Source organism: Pinus tabuliformis, chromosome 2_1 (assembly GCF_031772625.1).
Source record: "Pinus tabuliformis cultivar Carrire ecotype Pingquan chromosome 2_1, CPIR1, whole genome shotgun sequence".
In the NCBI taxonomy this organism is placed as follows: Eukaryota; Viridiplantae; Streptophyta; class Pinopsida; order Pinales; family Pinaceae; genus Pinus; species Pinus tabuliformis.
In genome coordinates, this window is record NC_142299.1 from 42613586 (window position 1) to 42631161 (window position 17576).

Consider the following 17576-nt stretch of genomic DNA (forward strand, 5'->3'; position numbering starts at 1 on the left):
AAGAACAATTAGATGTGCTTAAAATCTCCTTGAAAAGTGCTTTTAATAGTCTCAATGAATTTTCTAAAGGGGAAATTGAATGGTGGTTGGTTGGTTTTGCTAATAAAAATGAAGACTAAGCAACTATTATACATCATATTAAATTTGAATTAAGAAGAAGTTGAAGATGAGTTATAAGCCTCTCGAGTCAGCATGAAATAATGATCACCATTACATGAATAGATTGAAGAATGGCTTAGGGATGTGCTAACAAAGATAGTCAATGACGCCCAAGATTAAAGAATTAGTTGCAACAATTAAGGTTCTTCAAAGTTCAACATTAAAGGATGCTTCAACAAACAAAATGAGGACTTTTTCCCAACATAGTAAGTGAATATTTTTTCTCAAAAAACATTTCTTGCTTTCTTCTTAGTTAGTAGTCATTCAACCCTGCATTACAAAGACATTTAAGTGCTTAAGGTCAATTCCTCAGTGTATTGTCCTTCTTTCTTCCAATTCTTCTCCATCTTTGTATATGGTCCATAAGAGCGCCATCCCAATACACTAGGACAAACACTTACTAATTTTCTCACTTATTATGAACTTTGTAGACATTTTATTTAATATTTTTAAGGGTCCACAAACAAGTCCTAGGAGCTCATAGCTACTAGTGTTATCTTTGACTTTGAGTTTAAAGCATGAGATTTCATGTGTGTGTCTCCTTTAATGTTTAATGAGTCAATGTAATAATCCTTTAAAATTCCCTGAAAAAGTGGTTCACTCCCTTTCACATGGTTGAATGATATGTCACACTTAGCTTTTACTATGTTGGAAAAAATATGTCATGAATGTGTCATCTCTCATTTTATTTTATTGAAACTTGTATTATTCATACCATTGTAAATATTCATTTCATTTCCAAGCTTGGTCCTCTCTTAGACATTTTGTAATAAAGAAAACCTGGTCTTGTCTCATACATTCTCATTTCTTATAAAGCAAAGGAGTACCACATCTATACACACGAAGAGGGAATATTACCCTGTTATGACATCTAAATGACTAAAAATAATATAAGAGATTAGTAAAGGGTCCCACTGATGGGAGCACCTACCCTTCTATCCTTATCACAACAAGCCAAAGTCTCATCAAATATTTGAATATGGGTGAGGAGAGTGCAAAGGCCTACCTCCCAACCATCCAAACAAACCCTTTCAACTATGTGGTGGCATAACATTCAATAACATCTAGATTTGGGTCAAAGGATGCAAAGGCATAGATAAGTATGAGTCATCTTGTAATTTGGCGGACACTTAGAGGGATAATATGCTTGAGGTGCAACAATTTAACACAAGATTATTTTTCAAGGTGGTGAGCTCCTTTCCTTATGGGAGAAATTAAGGAGTACAATGCTCTATTCATAAAGTGAGGATCAAACTTTTAAGATTAAAGTAAGCATATTTTTCATTTAGTGTTAAGTTATATTTACTAAGTAATGTAGTGGCCTTTTTTGGTTTTTTTTAAACAATGGGAAAACCATCATAGCTCAATTGTCAAACCAACAGTGAGGACAACTACTATCTACAAATGCAGGCTGACTCATCACCATTATTCAAGGAAAACCATGCCACTTGGAATGCCTCGCTGGTGGTTCGTAAGGGGGCAAGCTTTCACTCCTACTAGATGCTTCTAGGTCTTGGTTCATTAACCTGTTTCTTTATGTCCAAGGAAGACAAGCTCTTAGCCAAGCAAGAGTAGTTTTAGGGCATACTCGAGGCCCATTAAGTAATGTAGTGCTGTTAGACATGCCAATTTCATATATAAAAAGAAAAGATTAAGGATACAAGCATTTCATTTAATATTTTGATTTGGCATTTTTGTTAAGGATTTATATTTATATGTAAAATGTCTTGTGTTTTTACACAAGCTTACGAATTGAATTTTTACTAATTACATTTGTACTTTGTTAGATGCTTTAGTATGAATCTTTGGTTAAGGATTCATATCCACAAATAGTTGGTCTTAAGGTCAAATATCTTGTAGTGCCTTGAGCCACTACAACACCACACAAAGCTTCATGGTTGACTTTATACAAATGATGTTGGTACTTTTCTAAACACCCAACCCATATAATGTGTGGTTGATTTTGAGTTTGATCTCTCCACAATGTCTACAATGTTATAACTCCACAAACAAATCTATTGGTTGATTTCTACCAATGATATCACTATCTTGTCAAATACTTAATCCACTACTTTGGTTAAATATGCATGTCCATGAGTAGTTTGTTTCATGTTCAATCCTCTTGCAATACCCCTCATAACCATAGCTCCACACACAAATATTTGGGTTGAATTTCTACTAATGTTATTGATACCTTGCCAAATGCCTTGCTTTAACACTTTGGTTAAGGACCCATATCCATGGGTATTTGGTTTCACATTTGAACCTTCAAGGTGCCTTGCATCACTATAATGTCACTTAGAACTCCATGTGTTGGATTTCTACCAATGATGTGGGTACCTTGTTGAAATTCCTAGTCTAGTGCTTTGGTTAAGGAACCATATCCATGGACAATTACATTCAACTTCGAACACCTAGGAATGCTTTACATTGCTATATCTCCACATACAATACCATGGCTTGAACTTCTAGCAATGATGTGTTTACCTTGTTGAATGCCTCGATCTCAAACCCATTCCATAAGTAGTTGTTTTGAGTTTGATCCCCTCATGGTGCCTTGTATTAAATTAGCTTCACATACAACTCCATGGGTTGAATTTCTACTAATAATGTGGGTGTTAGCTTCACATACAACTCCATAGCTTGAATTTCTACTAATAATGTGGGTACCTCATTGAATATCTTAATATAGTGCTTTTGTCAAGGACCCATATGAACAAATAGTTGGTATTGAGTTCAATCCCCTTGTGGTGCCTTACAACTCTACACTGAGCATACAATGTAGTGGGTTGAATTTCTAACAATGACATGGGTAAATTGTTGGGGAAAAGTGGTGCAAAATAACCCCGATTTTAAGGCTCCATGCATTAGTTTAAAAGCACACAACTGTTGCAATAAAGTGAAAATATCATAAATACAAGACAAAAATATGAATTAGAACAAAATGTTGACTGAGGTTTAATGGTATCAATATGCACAAGATTATAAACACCTTACATCGTAAATTTTTTGTTAGGATTGCACAAGTCCCCAAACATCTTAACCACTCGACTTTCACACATTAAAGACCCTTAGTGCTTCACTCTTATGCACATTGTCTATAACCTCAAAGTTCTCCTTTCATTGCTATAATATGTCAATCCTATAAAATCTCTATCTCCTTGGTACTCTTTAGCCTTTAACATCAAATTGCTTGAGTGCCAATTCAATTCTCTCCTCAACTAATCAATGCCATCCTCCTCACAATTTCAACATGCTTAACGATTACACCCTTTGCACCATGTGTTGTGTTCTTTTTAATGTACAATGTCATTTTTCCAAAGCTTTCTCCTTAGAACAATTTCTCTCTTTGATTCCCACTAAGTTCCAATATTAAAGCAACTGTCTCTCATTCTTAGTCTTGTAGCTAATCCTAATTCCTTTCTCTTTCTTCAACTTCACTTTTCTAAATCTCAACATTCCAATGAACTCCTATCACTCTAGTGCATTGTCTTTTGTTTTCTACTTGACATCACCATCACATGTCCATTGTCCATCTCTTTGACCTTTAATATATGGCTTTTCAAAATCTTGCACATGTGTTAGCACCAACCTTCCCTACACTTATTCCTTCTCCGAGCTTTCAAATCTCCACATGTCCTTGCATGTTCACATTGTAGATTCTCCTTTATGTAAATCTAATTAAGTTATTCACCACAATGCTTTGTATCACTAGCATAATGTCTAGATGTCAAGCTTTGGTCAATAACCCGTATCCACATGTAATTGGTTTTGCGTATGGACCCTCAACAATGGCATTATATATTGAAAATTAATACTTTTTTTAATTATGACGTGAATGCCAATTTAAGAACAAACATTCATCTCACACTAATACATGTAAATACACACATAAAGAGATGTATATATGCATAGATCCAACCATAGATATACATACACACATTCTTATTAATATCACACAACTAGGTGTTTGTCGTTAATGATCAATAACCCTTACCAAACTTTTAGTAAGACCTAATAACATTTAATAATACCCAATGATGGGTTAGGCGCTTGAATGGTTGGGGAATGATTTGTTCTCCCTTGCATCTAGGTTCAATTCCAAGGGATGTGTTTGCCATATTGCGATAAGGCTCAAAGAGTAGGTGACTCACGGGATTGATTTCACTCTGGTGGGGGTCAGGACATCTTGGCTCTTATTGACTTTTGGATTTACTCTTAGTGTTATAGTGACACACAAAAAAATTGACCCTGTGCCTTACACATTTTTTTTCTTCTAAACAATGGTGAATCAATAATTCATTGGAGTAATTAGCACGAAGTCCAAGATCAAACCTAGCAGCCACTATAACACTGAGAGTATATCTAATAGCCCGCAAGCTAGACATATAAGGAATTTATGACTTGCAAGAGACTAGAGTCCACAAGGGTGGGAGAGCCTACTCCTTGAACCTTATCACAATGGGCCAAAAATGTCCCTCTTTAGAATTTAGAATCGTGTGGAATAACATCTCATTATACCAACCACTTAGTTGTCTCACAAAAACACTCGTGCCTTACCCATATAAAATTACCAATTCACCATAGTTTATTTAAAATCATAAATAAATAAATAAATTTAGGAATAACTAGCAGGGTGGTTATACGCTGGCATTATTACTTACCTCGGCGAAAACATAAATGGACCCATGTCGAGGGTAGTTGGTTTGGAGGGTTTGGTGTTGTGTCTGCACACTCCAACGCAGCTATTTTTTAAATGCGAAAGTTCTGATTGGTTGACTGACATCATCACTTCAATCTTGTGCCAATAGAATGATGCCATGTCATATATAGACGACATGGACGGCCGATGGTAGGGCAGACTCGATTTAAAATCTGAGTATATGCACGCACCTTGATATACGGTTATGTAAGGCATTTCAACGAGGATCGCAGTTCCGAATTTTTGTCAAGGTCTGGGTGGGGTTCAGGACTTTTTGATTCTTCGGCTTCTTCGAGCTCCAGGACAGGTAAGATTTAACTTCGGGTGTATTTTCTACTGTTAAAACCTTAATTTTGGCTTAAATGGCGTATAATAATAGTCTTCTATGGCTTTATTCTTCATTTTGGTGATGCTTATGCTGGATCATATGATTTGGCGGATCTATTTAAACCATTTCTCCAAATTTGGTGAAAATTAATCTTGCTCCGAGGAATAAGCGTTTCGCTGTTTGGCAATACGCGTCCATCTTGCATTTCTCTGTAATGTACGGACGTTTCAATGGATAATTAACTGTTAAATTTGGTGGGGATTCGAGTTTAGGGTTGAATATTTAGTGGTTTTAGGGTCCATTTTTTAGCTTAAGGTTAAATCGTCTTTTTGCCTCTGGATTGTGCAATTTAAATTTTGTCATTTGCACTTTTTTCCTGTCATTTTACTTTCTTGATTTAACTCGGGAGCGAAATTTAAAGTTCTTTTTTTGCCTAGGTACTATGGGTGTCTGCAGATCGTTTAGATGAGGTTTTGTTTACTTGTAAATCATGAAATTTTTGTGATTGTTAGGTTCAAAATATATTTTTGTTCCAGGAAGTCAATCCCATTTTCCTCCGTATGTTGAGTCAGGCACTGAATGCATAGGGCATGTCCTCCGTATGTGAATTCGATGACCCCAATTTTGAAAATTCATAAGCGACCGGTGCAGATCCTCCAAGTCCGTGGTGAGAATGTGGGTGCTTGTTAAGATGGGGATACGCGTGAGCAAAAAACCAAAAAATACAGGCTTAAGAGTTTCGATATTGCTTTGCATTGGTAGTTACTATAGATTAATTAAACTGTAATTAATGGGGATACACGTGAGCAAAAATCCAAAAAATACAGGCTTCAGAGTTTCGATATTGCTTTGGTAGTTACTATAGATAAATTAAACTGTAATGAAGTTCTTTGTGCAGTGCACGCTAAATTTACTTGAGTACTGCCTAATAAGCATAAGTTCCATTTGAGCGTCGGGCTTTGCCAGTTAAATCTGCCTCCCTAAATTCCATATTCTGGGTTTTGGTATTCCTTTGTTTTGTCATTTGTTAGAGTTAATCAAACTGTAATAGAGTCCATTTCCTACTGCTTGATGAGATTAGATGGATTTTATTTTTACTGTGTATTTCACATTTGTGAAGACAAGACAAAGTTCAGTGGTCTGAAATATGTGTTTATTCTGATTTAATCTAGCAGAAAGTGTCTAAGACAATCTATTCGAGATATAGGGTTTATTTGAGTCAACCCTAGGTTTATCAGAATCTGTCAAATTAGGATTTTTTTTTTTGTAGGTAGATCAGGGTGTATTTTAAAACCTGAAGAAATCGATTAAAACTGCTCCAGAGATATGCTGAATTGAAAATTGAACATGGACACAACCTTCAGTAACTTTAAACGTTTGTGGTCTTTCGTTCAGTGTTCTTGTTCCTTGTATTTGATTTTACAGGCACTTTTTCCAACTACCTTTCATTTCTTTTCCTGGGATTCCACATCTAATTTCACTTTTATTTTACACCTGCCCATAAGATGGGTGGAAAGTGGGCTTTATTTTGTTCCTTAATGTCTTGGCAAAATATGAAAACATGATCTTCTTCTGATTTTGTTTCTCTTCTTTTCATGTGCAGTGATTCTCATCCAGGTTGAATAGAAGGGATATATAACGAATTGTACATGTCAGATTCTTGAATACTAAAGTTACACAGATGGAATCCATTGTATTTCTAGTCCTGTGTTTCTTGCTACTGAACCTGCAGTTGGTGTTAGGCATCAGGTTCGTTATTGACAGGGAGGAGTGCTTCTCCCATATGGTGCCATATGAGGGGGATACTGTGCATACATCATTTGTTGTTATCAAAGCAGACTCATCATGGCACTATGGTGATAGTGCAGTGGACTTCGTGGTTAGTCTCTGTTTTACTTATTATTCACGTAAACACGTTCAACAATATAGGTTTGTTAGGTAACAATAAACAAGTTTTTGAAGTTAGTGGTTAGTCTTTATGTTTTATTTCTTATTCTCGTGTTTTTCTAGTTCAGCAATATAGATTTGTTGGGTAACAATAGTTAAGTTTTGCATGTCTTAGTAACCAATGTTCTGTAATAGCTAATCATCTATTCTATCCACCCAACATAAGTTGTTGAAGTCAAACCAAGTTGTGTCCTAGTTTTTAGAGCTGTAAAGGTTAATCAGGCTTTGTTGGGTAACAATAGTTAAGTTTTGCATGTCTTAGTAACCGATGTTCTGTAATAGCTAATCATCTATTCTATCCACCCAACATAAGTTGTTGAAGTCAAACCAAGTTGTGTCCTAGTTTTTAGAGCTGTAAAGGTTAATCAGGCTTGCCATTGCTTGACTGACCACGTGTTCTATGTCCTGTGGGTCAGCATTCCTATGATTTACAAGAAATCCTAATTAACTATACCTTCTGCTATGCTTGTGAAAATGTTTCTAACTTGATGTTGGACTGCCAGGGATTCTTCTGCAGTGCTGCGAATCGTCCTACTGTGTAGTGATACTATATTTTAGTTCGTTCCCTTGGTGTCGCTGCATTTCAAAACACTGGAACAATCTTGTTAATGAAACATATAAATCTGCAGCAAAGTTGTGGAATTGAAATATCTCTTTCTAATGCCATTGCATTTCATGTGGTGCTTGACACATTGAACGTTAACAGGTAAAAGGTCCCAGTGGTGAGCAAGTTCATGATGAACGGGAGAAGTCAGAGGGCAAACATGAGCTTGTGGTATACAGGCGGGGACTTTATCAGTTTTGCTTTTATAATAAGTCACCGTACCACGAAACTATTGATTTTGACGTACATGTTGGCCACATTCCATACTATGAGCAACATGCAAAAGATGGTAAGCTTGTTAAGAGGCATTTATGTTTTACTGGTACCCCTTTTATAGTTATTTGTCTAGAAAATGCAGTAGTTGTGATGTAATGACAAATTGTATTCTTTCTTACCTGATAAGCTCAGAATTTTTAGCTTTTTAACGAGAGTGCAATTATCCATGGAATTTGTGTAGATCATTTTGATCCTTTGCTGCAACAAATCGCGAAGCTTGAAGAGGCACTGTATGCGGTGCAGTTTGAACAACACTGGCTTGAGGCACAGACTGAACGTCAGACAATCAGTAAGTTCTTAATAACTTTGTGCATATTCAACCTAACTATTTGAGAGAGTTTGTTACGTGCCTCAGAATTTTTCCCATCTAGGTTTACTTTGATCACACATGGGTACTAATAAATATGCACCTCATATTGCAGTAAATGCGGCCATGAGCAGGAGGGTTATTCACAAAGCACTTTTTGAATCAATAGCTCTTGTGGGTGTCAGTTTTCTTCAAGTGTATCTTCTTCGGCGCTTGTTTGAACGGAAACTTGGCAACTCAAGAGTATAGTGTTAATTTGCAACTTGGCTGAGACGATGCACAAGAATTATGGTCACAAAGAAAATTCTGTTTTTAAAGTCTTATGAAAGGATAAATGCTCTAATGATGTAGAGCAAAGTATCGTCCATTTTTCTTGTTCATGCAACTCTTGAGTTTCATTTAAGATAACAATTTTTAAAATATTGCAGCTAGTTGAGACAGAATTTGTTATTTTTGGGGTGTATTTTTATTTTTTTATGTAGTTATTGTTATATTGTTGATTAGGATTCCTGGGTTTATTTTCGTAGTGTTCGTGGCTCTTATTAGTTGATCAACCTCTTCATGATTCTTGGGTTTTAAACATAATCCTGCCCTTATTAGGCATCTATGTGTCTCTGTGATTTTGCTCATGGTCCTGAGTTGAATCATAGATAACTAGAGCTTCATACCTAAACTTGCCTAGCCTCACTGGAGATTTTTGTTGATAAAATTACAAGCTCTTCTCATTTATAGGTATGATGGTTACGTACGATCAAATCATTCAAGTTAAATAGCAAATGTTCTATCCATGAAATAAGCATGGATGCCATCCATTTAGAATTGACATTGGTTCGTGGATGATATATAAAAGGTCTGATGACATTTAAAGGTCTGATGGTTCCATCTATTAGATCATTGTTTTTATAGGGCAGTTTGGTCAATAACTGTAAATGGAGGCAAGAGCATCTAAGAAACAGGCTGAAAGCGAGTGCACATTATGGAATATAGTACTTGGCAACATATATTTATTGCGTCACATTTCTTCTGGCAACCAATTACTTTGAGGCACTAGATCAAGCTGATCAGAGGATACCTAGTTTAAATCATTTTGACATTTGAGTAAAGATAGATGTCACATTTAAACAAATGGTTGGAATTGGTTCACAACGGGAATGCTTGTGATTTTATATCCTACCAAATTTGAATTTTAAGGTTTCCACGACTTCTATGGTATTGCCATTTAAAATGACTAATTTATGTCACTACATCTTTCATTTCTGTAATTGTGACAAGGTTAGAAGGAGGATGCCCCTTGGAATAAAAATCCACTTTGCTGTGCCTTTGGATGCTTCGATCCTTGCTAAGTCACAAGTTTATTGGTATATTTGGCTTGTGGGTTGTTGGAAATACTTTTGGGTTATAGTGGGAGATAATAGGTTTGAACTCAGGCCAAACTTAAATCACTCGGATGAGTTATCAATTCCCATGGTTCAAAAATTATTTATGCAAAAATTGAAAACATGAGAGAACATAATGGCTTTGTGATTTTAAAGTTTGAATAATAAATTGTGAACAATCTTAATGGCTTTGTGATTTTTTATGTTTGAATAATAAATTGTGAACAATGTTAATTGATATTCTCTTCAAACGATTTGAAAAAAGGAATTAACAAAAATATGTAATAAAATTCAAAATAAATAATTACGATGCATGGTAATAATTGAATTTCATTAGGAAATGATTCTAAGTTCAACATTGGAAATACACCAGATTGTTAGAACAAATTATAATCACACACTTTGATGACAATGAAGTGTGAGAGAAGCCTAAACAAAGAGTGATTGAGAGAGGATGCCTTATGACATGAGGCTACCATGTACAAACAACCAAATCCACCCAAATATTTAAGGGATGGTAGTAAAGACATTGTTGTAGAGTTTATAGACCATGCCATTGCGCATTCTAAAAAAATCCATTAAACAACCTTAGTAGAAGCCCATCAGAAAGTTTTAGGGATTTTATTTGAAGAGAAAATTGGTTAATTCTAGCTATGTTCGCTCATGGAAATTAAATTCACAGCCCACTTGAATTTCTATTTTGAATTTATAAGTTCATTTTATATTTTCACATCTTTTCCAAGAAAAGAAAACTTTGTATTCGATATTATAAAGTAGAAATCAAAATACACAAATGGGCCTTTCGGATCTTTTAGTCAATTCTAGGGTCTTTAGAGTATTGATAAATATGTTTCTTTTTGCAAGGAAATAAGAATTTCTATTTTGACTTTATACGTTTATTTTATATTTTCACATTTTTTCCAAGAATTTTTTTTGTATTTGATATTATAAAGTAGAAATCAAAATACACAAATGGGCCTTTCAAATCTTTTAGTTAATTTTAGGGTCTTTAGAGTATTGATAAATATGTTTCTTTTTGCAAGGAAATAAATTCTTTAGATGTCAGGTATGTTTTGAAATTGAATTCCTTGTGCATGTGGGCTACTCAAAGTGGTTTTTCTTTACACCTCTAGTGATTTTTCCATTATGGAACCTAGGGTTAGCTTTGAAATTTGGCTTTAGCCATTTAACCAATACATAATTTTTGTAAGTCCCTTAGTTGACCATCTAACACTTTTTTCAACAACTACTTTCATCATAATCCCCTAAGCATAGAATTCATCTTGTTGGATTTTAACATTTTAATTCATTTGGACCATTTATTGATGATATAAAATCAACAACAAGAGCTTATCCTCCAAACATGTGAAGGGTAATAGGAAGATGTTTCAGTTTCCAAGTTGGTGGAAACATTTCAAATAATTTGGATCCAAATAGAAACAAAGAATTTGAGTCTTATATTCTCGATCAGATAGTGAGAGGTGGTGTGAGTATTGTAATTAAACAATTTTTGGAGCAAAATTAGTCATTGCATTGGTTAAAATCTTATATGAATTGTGATGAAGGGAGAATATAATAAAGGGCATTTTGTTTATGAAGCAACTAGAATATTGTTTCATGGCAAAAACTTGTAAAGGTCCCTAAACAACATTTTAATGGGCCTTTTTAGGGTCTTATTGTGGCTTTACGAGAATATCATGGTTAACAATGTGCCTTGAACATCTATTGGTAAAACATAATATATTGATAGGGGAATGCTATTGAGACAATTGGTGACAATGTCAAAATTACTGCATGTTTTTTAAGACCAATACAAAGACATTCTAAATTTAGGTTTCATATAGACAAATAATGCATATTGCATATTGGGCTCTTATTTGTAGGAAACTCAAATGATACAAACTTGCAAGGGTTAGAGAGAAGGTAGTGATTTTGGGGAAACAAGTCTCATGCTATACTTGATTTAAAGCATCTTTTCTACATTGTTTATCTAGAGATGTTGAATTTTAGTTCTATTATGACACATTCATAGATTTTTACAAAAGACACGGGCAAGGTGACACTACCAATCCATGATTTGTTTCTATGATGTTTTGCAAAAGGAATCTTGATGCATTTTTCATTGGAAGATGTGTAGGTGGAAAAATATGCTTCAAATGTACTAATTTGTCACTCTTCTATAAGTTTTTCTTGTGGATTCCACACACCTTGGATTGCCAATCTATTAATTTTAAATAACAATGGTATGTTCTATGCTTAAGAGCAATTTACTTCAATTTTTCTTATTAGCCCAATATCAATTTCCAGATTAGCAATCACATTAACGTGATAGTAAATGCAGATAAAACATAAATAAAAAACAGAAGACAAGCCAAGACAAGAGGACACAATATTTGGCGGATGCCAGGGAAAACCCCCAATGTGGGGAAACACTTTGATAAAGTCTTCTTATTATTCTTCAAAAGTTTAGCAGAGAGAGAGTATAATATACAAAATTCATTTGCCCAAACATAGTCAAATTTGTCCAGCCAAACTGCAGTCAACAAGATGCCCTAACCAGAAAGTCAATGTTGGTCAACTTAGTAGAATTACTCCTCCAAATTAGCTCGGTCAAACCCAGTCACTTCGACCTCTAAGAACAATTTGAATTAGCCCAAAATAGTCTAGAAAATTTGTCAAACTCGGTCAACGCAGAGTCAAACCTGTGGTCAATGCTGGTCAAACAACCCATAAAACCTTGAAATTTGTGCCAAGAAATGCGCCTGCCCAAACATAATTTCTCCCAAGAAAACGCAGTCAAAAAAGGTCAATTGCAGCTCGGTCAACATTGGTCAAACTTGTTGCGACTTGGTCAACACAAAAAATAGAAAAGTACAGTGAGCCCTTTGCACGTGTGGAGGAGAGAAGCTGCCTAGAAATTTGTACGACCCAATCATATGAGGAGAGAGAGAGATATGTGAGTGATGATGAGTGTCCAAATGAGGTAGATGCTCTTTCTATTTATGTGCAACGTTGAGGATGGAAAGACATGACTTTTGGGCTTCTGAACCTACATTAGTTTGTTTGCTGACCTTGACAATTTGTCCATAAAATAAATAAATTCATAATTCCATTTGTACATGTCAGAATAAGATGATCTTTAAGTCAATTCTACACCTCTCGGAAAGAGGAATCTAATAAAAATATCAGCTCCATCATATGAGCTTTCCAAGGTGGAGTTTGCCTCTAGTTGCCGATTTTAACACTCCCTCTCAACTAGGGAGAACTCTGCCTACCAAATCCTCTGTCAATCTATACCATCTCTGACATCCCTGTTATACTTTGCTCTGCTGAACCATGAAGAAATAATGAAGAAGAAATGATTGAGAGTGTGTCATACCACTCTCCACTGACCCGAAGTCAGTGTCTAACGATCAAGGGTGTATCATACCACTCTCCACTGACTCGAAGTCAGTGTCTAATGATCGAGAGTGTATCATAGCACTCTCCACAGACTCGAAATTAGTCTCCATTGATCCCAGATTAATATCAAACATCCTAGCATAGGATGTACAATAGTACACGATGCTTCCATCGGTAGTACTATGGTCCCTATTATCATTTCCCAACTCATTGGCCAAATGAAAGGTATTTCCCATGAGTCTTAGATTGCATAGGTAGGATGTATCGGTAGGAGAAGGTGAACCACTCATCCTGCTCATATGCCATAAAAGAAGGTGAACCACTCATCCTATGCATATCTCAACCATCATGGGTATCACAGGGGAAGGTGAACCACTCACCTTTTACATAGCACACCACTAGGGGATGGTGAACCACTCACCCTATGGTTGCTCATCGATCCAAGAAGTACCCCCGAAGCTCTCAGAGCTCAATATCCAACTCAAATGTGACCCTCATAAGAGGGTCTCTCCACGACTCCAAGTCGTTCACGAAAGATTAAGAATTTGACCTTCCCCAGGGGCTTTGTAAGAATATCTCCAACCTGATCATCAGTCTCAATGTGATGGAGCCTTATTGCTCTCTGTTGTACCATATCTTGGATAAAGTGGTACTTGATATCAATATGCTTGGAGTGGTCATGAAACACGGATTCTAAGAAAGACGAATCCCACTTTGGTTGTCGCAAAAGATCACGGTGGTATCCAACACATGTCCAAACAACTCACTAAAGAGCTTCCTCAACCAAACAGCTTCACAAGAGGCCATACTAGCAACAATATATTCGGCCTCGATGGTGCTCAAAACAACTGATTTCTGCTTCCTGCTCATCTAGGATATTGAAGCAGAACCTAGAGAGAAGCAACATCTCGATGTGCTTTTACGATCCACCACACTGCTAGCCCAATCAACATAAGAATAACCATGGAGCCTCACATTCCCGACAGTGTATCTCATTCCGTAGGTGATTGTGCCCTAAAGATATTTCAAAAGATTCTTGGCAGCCATCCAATGTATGTGATGAGGCTTGACCATAAATTGAATCAATGTATTCGCTGCAAAGCATATGTTCAGACCGGGTTCACCAAGAACATCATGGCCCCCACGAGTTGACGATACTTAGAAGGATTTCCCAAATCGGGCCCAACAACACTTCAGCATAACTTCTTGAAGTTAAATTCCATTGGAGTAGTCACAAACTTACAATCCACCATCCCAAATCTTTCAAGTAACTTTACAATGTGTTTTCCTTGAGAAAGGAAAATCTCACTTGGCTTTTGCCAGACCTCTAATCCTAGGAAATAATGCATCAGTCCTAGGTCTTTCATCTCGAACTCAGAAGCCAACTCCCTCTTACATTGATGAATAAGAGGGTCTGCACCTGTTAGAAAGAGATCGTCCACATAAATTACCAAGATGAGAGGTCTATCATTCTCAACTTTAAAGTAAAGGTTTGAATCAAATTCGTTGTTATGAACTTAAATTCATAACAATTAATTAAAATATTATTTAAATAAATAAATTATTAATTATACTCAGTTAATTAACAAGTAATTAGCTAAATGAAGAGACATTAGTCCCCAAGGGACATGTTTCTCTGATTAGGCATGGCCAGTCAACTCCTATTTAAGGAGCACCGCCTCAGCCTTGTAATCATCATTCAAATTTTATCAATTAATAATATATATTACATTCAAAAATTGTCTAGTGTATTTTAACAGTGAAACAACAATTTAGAAATTTAATTCTAATAATGGTATCAGAGTCAGACTCTTTATGGTGACACCCACGACAGCCCGTTGGCAGTCAGGCCCTATGGGCCTCCTATCCCCGACATCTTTGTTGTTTCACTGCTGCAGACCGAACAGGCTTGCACCGCGGGTTTCAGGCTCAACAACATGAAGGAAAGGCCGACCATGTGACAACCAACATTTGCTGGGTTTTTTCGTGGCTCCGTGGCGCGAAGATGATGTTTGCGGGTTCGACAAATTCCAGTGGCTCTGACTGTGTTTGGGTGTGTGCTCAGCAGTGTCGAACATCACACCCACTGTACTGTTGCATGTTTTGACCAAGTGTTAACCACCGTCGATTGCATTGACCAAGTCTTAACCGCTCGTCTATGCTGCAGTCATGGTTTGATATCGCATCAGTGGATAGGGTCAACCATCGTGACCAAGGACCAATCTATGTAATTGTTTAGTGGGGGTTGTGTTAATTTAATTTAATTGAAAACTATATACTATATAGTTTATAGTTATATATAGTATATACACATATAATATATAATTATATAACAAATATATTATGTAATTGTAATTTAATTAATTAATATATTAAAATATTATTATTATTATTATTAATATAAAAAAAATTTGGGTCTTCAAGAAAAATTCGAAACAAAATGGCGGGCAACAACAATGACGATATGAAAAAAATTCAAGAGGACATCAACAAGCTGAATAAATGCCTAGATAACGTCGAGAAATTAGTTAGTAAGCAGGACCAAATGGCCAATGATATCTCTTACTTAAAAAACTTGATGAGCCAACATTTCAGAGGGACTGATCCACCTTTAGCTACACAGAGTCCCAAGACTCCGAAAGGTGAGACTTCTCTAGAGCATGAGTTTCTGAGGCATGAGAAGCAACAAATACCACAAATTCACTTCGAAGGAAGCCAATATTATACTAAATCTTTCGAAAGGAACCATCTTAAAATAAAAAATGAATTACCTAAGTATGATGGTAAGAACTTTAAAGGTGCCATCGTATGGGTAAATAAGATGGACACATTTTTTTTAGCAAACCCTCCACTTGGCGAGCAAGAAAGAGTCATGACTGCGTCCAACTACTTAGAAGCAGAAACATACGATTGGTTTTTGTGGTGGTTGTCTAAATGTACGGGTTGTTCGTTCAATTGGAAAAACTTTAAAAATGCCCTGCTAAAAAGGTTTCATGATGAGGAGGAGGATGATGTCTACGAGAGATTTGTTCACCTGAAGCAAAAAGGATCAATGAGTGAATACAATCACGAATGGGAAGTATTAGTAGTAAGGCAGAAATGGAAGTATTAGCAGTAAGGCAAAAATGGAAGTATTAGCAGTAAAACCATTGAGGAGGCCAGACACGTAGCCATAAATATCGAGCAGAAATATAAACTTCACAAAGCACCATATGTCAGTAACAACAAGACTAACAACTATTCCAAGGGAAAGGTAGGTAAATCCTCGCCAGAGAATACTAGCAAGTATGTTTCACCACCATTGCGAAATGAAGGGAAACAACAATCTAATGTTGAAAGGAAAAAGGATGGCAAATGATGGAAATGCAGAGACAAGTATTACACATGACACAAGTGTGCAACACAAAAATTGTACAACTGTGAAGCTGAACAAGAAGAGGAATCTTCAGAAGACAGCTCTAATGAAGAGGACAATGAAGAAAATGCAAACCCTAGTCCAGAATTAGAAGAAGATATGCCACGAATTTCCTTATCACCCATCACAGGGATAGCTCAATCATAGACACTGAAGCTTAAAGGTCACATCAAGAAGCAAAGCATTATCATTCTAGTAGACTCAGGAAGTACGCACAACTTTGTAGATGTCAATGTTGCAAAAAGACTAAACATCTTTGCTTACCCGGTAGCAGATTTAAAAGTTATGGTAGTAGATGGAAAACGTATAGATGGAGTAGGCAAGTGCCATAAGGTTAAGTTGCAATTAAGCAACTATGCAATGGAGTCCAGTTTTTATACGGTTCCCCTAGGAGGAGTAGATGTTGTTTTGGGTGTACAATGGTTAAGAACACTAGGCACATATTCAACAAATCACATAAAGCAGTTCATTAAATTCAAATGGGATGGAAGGAAATATAAGTTGTTCGGGTTTCAGGCACCACCAACTCAAGTCATTTCTGCTCAACAGATGAAGAAACTTATTTGCAAGGGGGCACCAGCATTTGTCGCACAATGTCAGCAGTTGGAGTTATTATCGACAGAAGGGACTCATCAACCATCAGAAATTTCATCCTTGATTCAGAAATATGAGAAGGTTTTCCAAGATCTACCAATGAAGTTACCCCTTGAGAGGCAGATTGAACACATTATCGAAGTCAAACCAGACTCAACACCAATAAATGTTAAGCCATATCGTTATCCCCATCACCACAAGATGAAAATAGAACGCTTAATACAAGACTTGCTGAAGCATGGAATCATTATGAAGAGTAGAAGTCCATACGCTGCACTCGTAGTATTGGTCAGGAAGAAGGATGGATCCTTCCGATTATGTATAGATTACAGAGGTTTAAACAAAATCACTATTAAACATAAGTTTTCGATTCCGTTCATTGATGAAATGCTAGATGAACTACATGGCGTAGAATATTTTTCCAAGTTAGATATAAGATCAAGCTACTGCCAAATACGAGTAAGGT

General features: G+C 36.2%; 1 protein-coding gene across 2 annotated transcripts; it reads left to right on the top strand.

The window, feature by feature from the left end:
* Positions 1–4949: 4949 nt before the first annotated feature.
* On the top strand, positions 4950–8773 carry LOC149198685 (transmembrane emp24 domain-containing protein p24beta2-like). 2 transcript variants are annotated; one of them, XM_089402119.1, is made up of 5 exons: positions 4950–5168; positions 6793–7068; positions 7843–8029; positions 8198–8305; positions 8439–8773. In XM_089402119.1, the coding sequence occupies exons 2-5, from the start codon at positions 6871–6873 to the stop codon at positions 8570–8572; spliced, it is 627 nt and encodes a 208-aa protein (XP_089258245.1). In that variant the 5' UTR covers positions 4950–5168; positions 6793–6870; the 3' UTR covers positions 8573–8773. The 2 variants fall into 2 exon arrangements, with proteins under 2 accessions (XP_089258245.1, XP_089258246.1); XM_089402120.1 differs by lacking the exon at positions 4950–5168 and adding an exon at positions 5385–5405.
* Positions 8774–17576: the final 8803 nt, after the last annotated feature.

Coding starts and splice junctions, on each gene's coding strand:
- LOC149198685 (XM_089402119.1), top strand. CDS start 6,871: ATGGAATCCATTGTATTTCTAGTCCTGTGTTTCTTGCTACTGAACCTG. Junction 7,069..7,842: donor ATAGTGCAGTGGACTTCGTG/GTTAGTCTCTGT, acceptor GAACGTTAACAG/GTAAAAGGTCCCAGTGGTGA. Junction 8,306..8,438: donor GACTGAACGTCAGACAATCA/GTAAGTTCTTAA, acceptor CTCATATTGCAG/TAAATGCGGCCATGAGCAGG.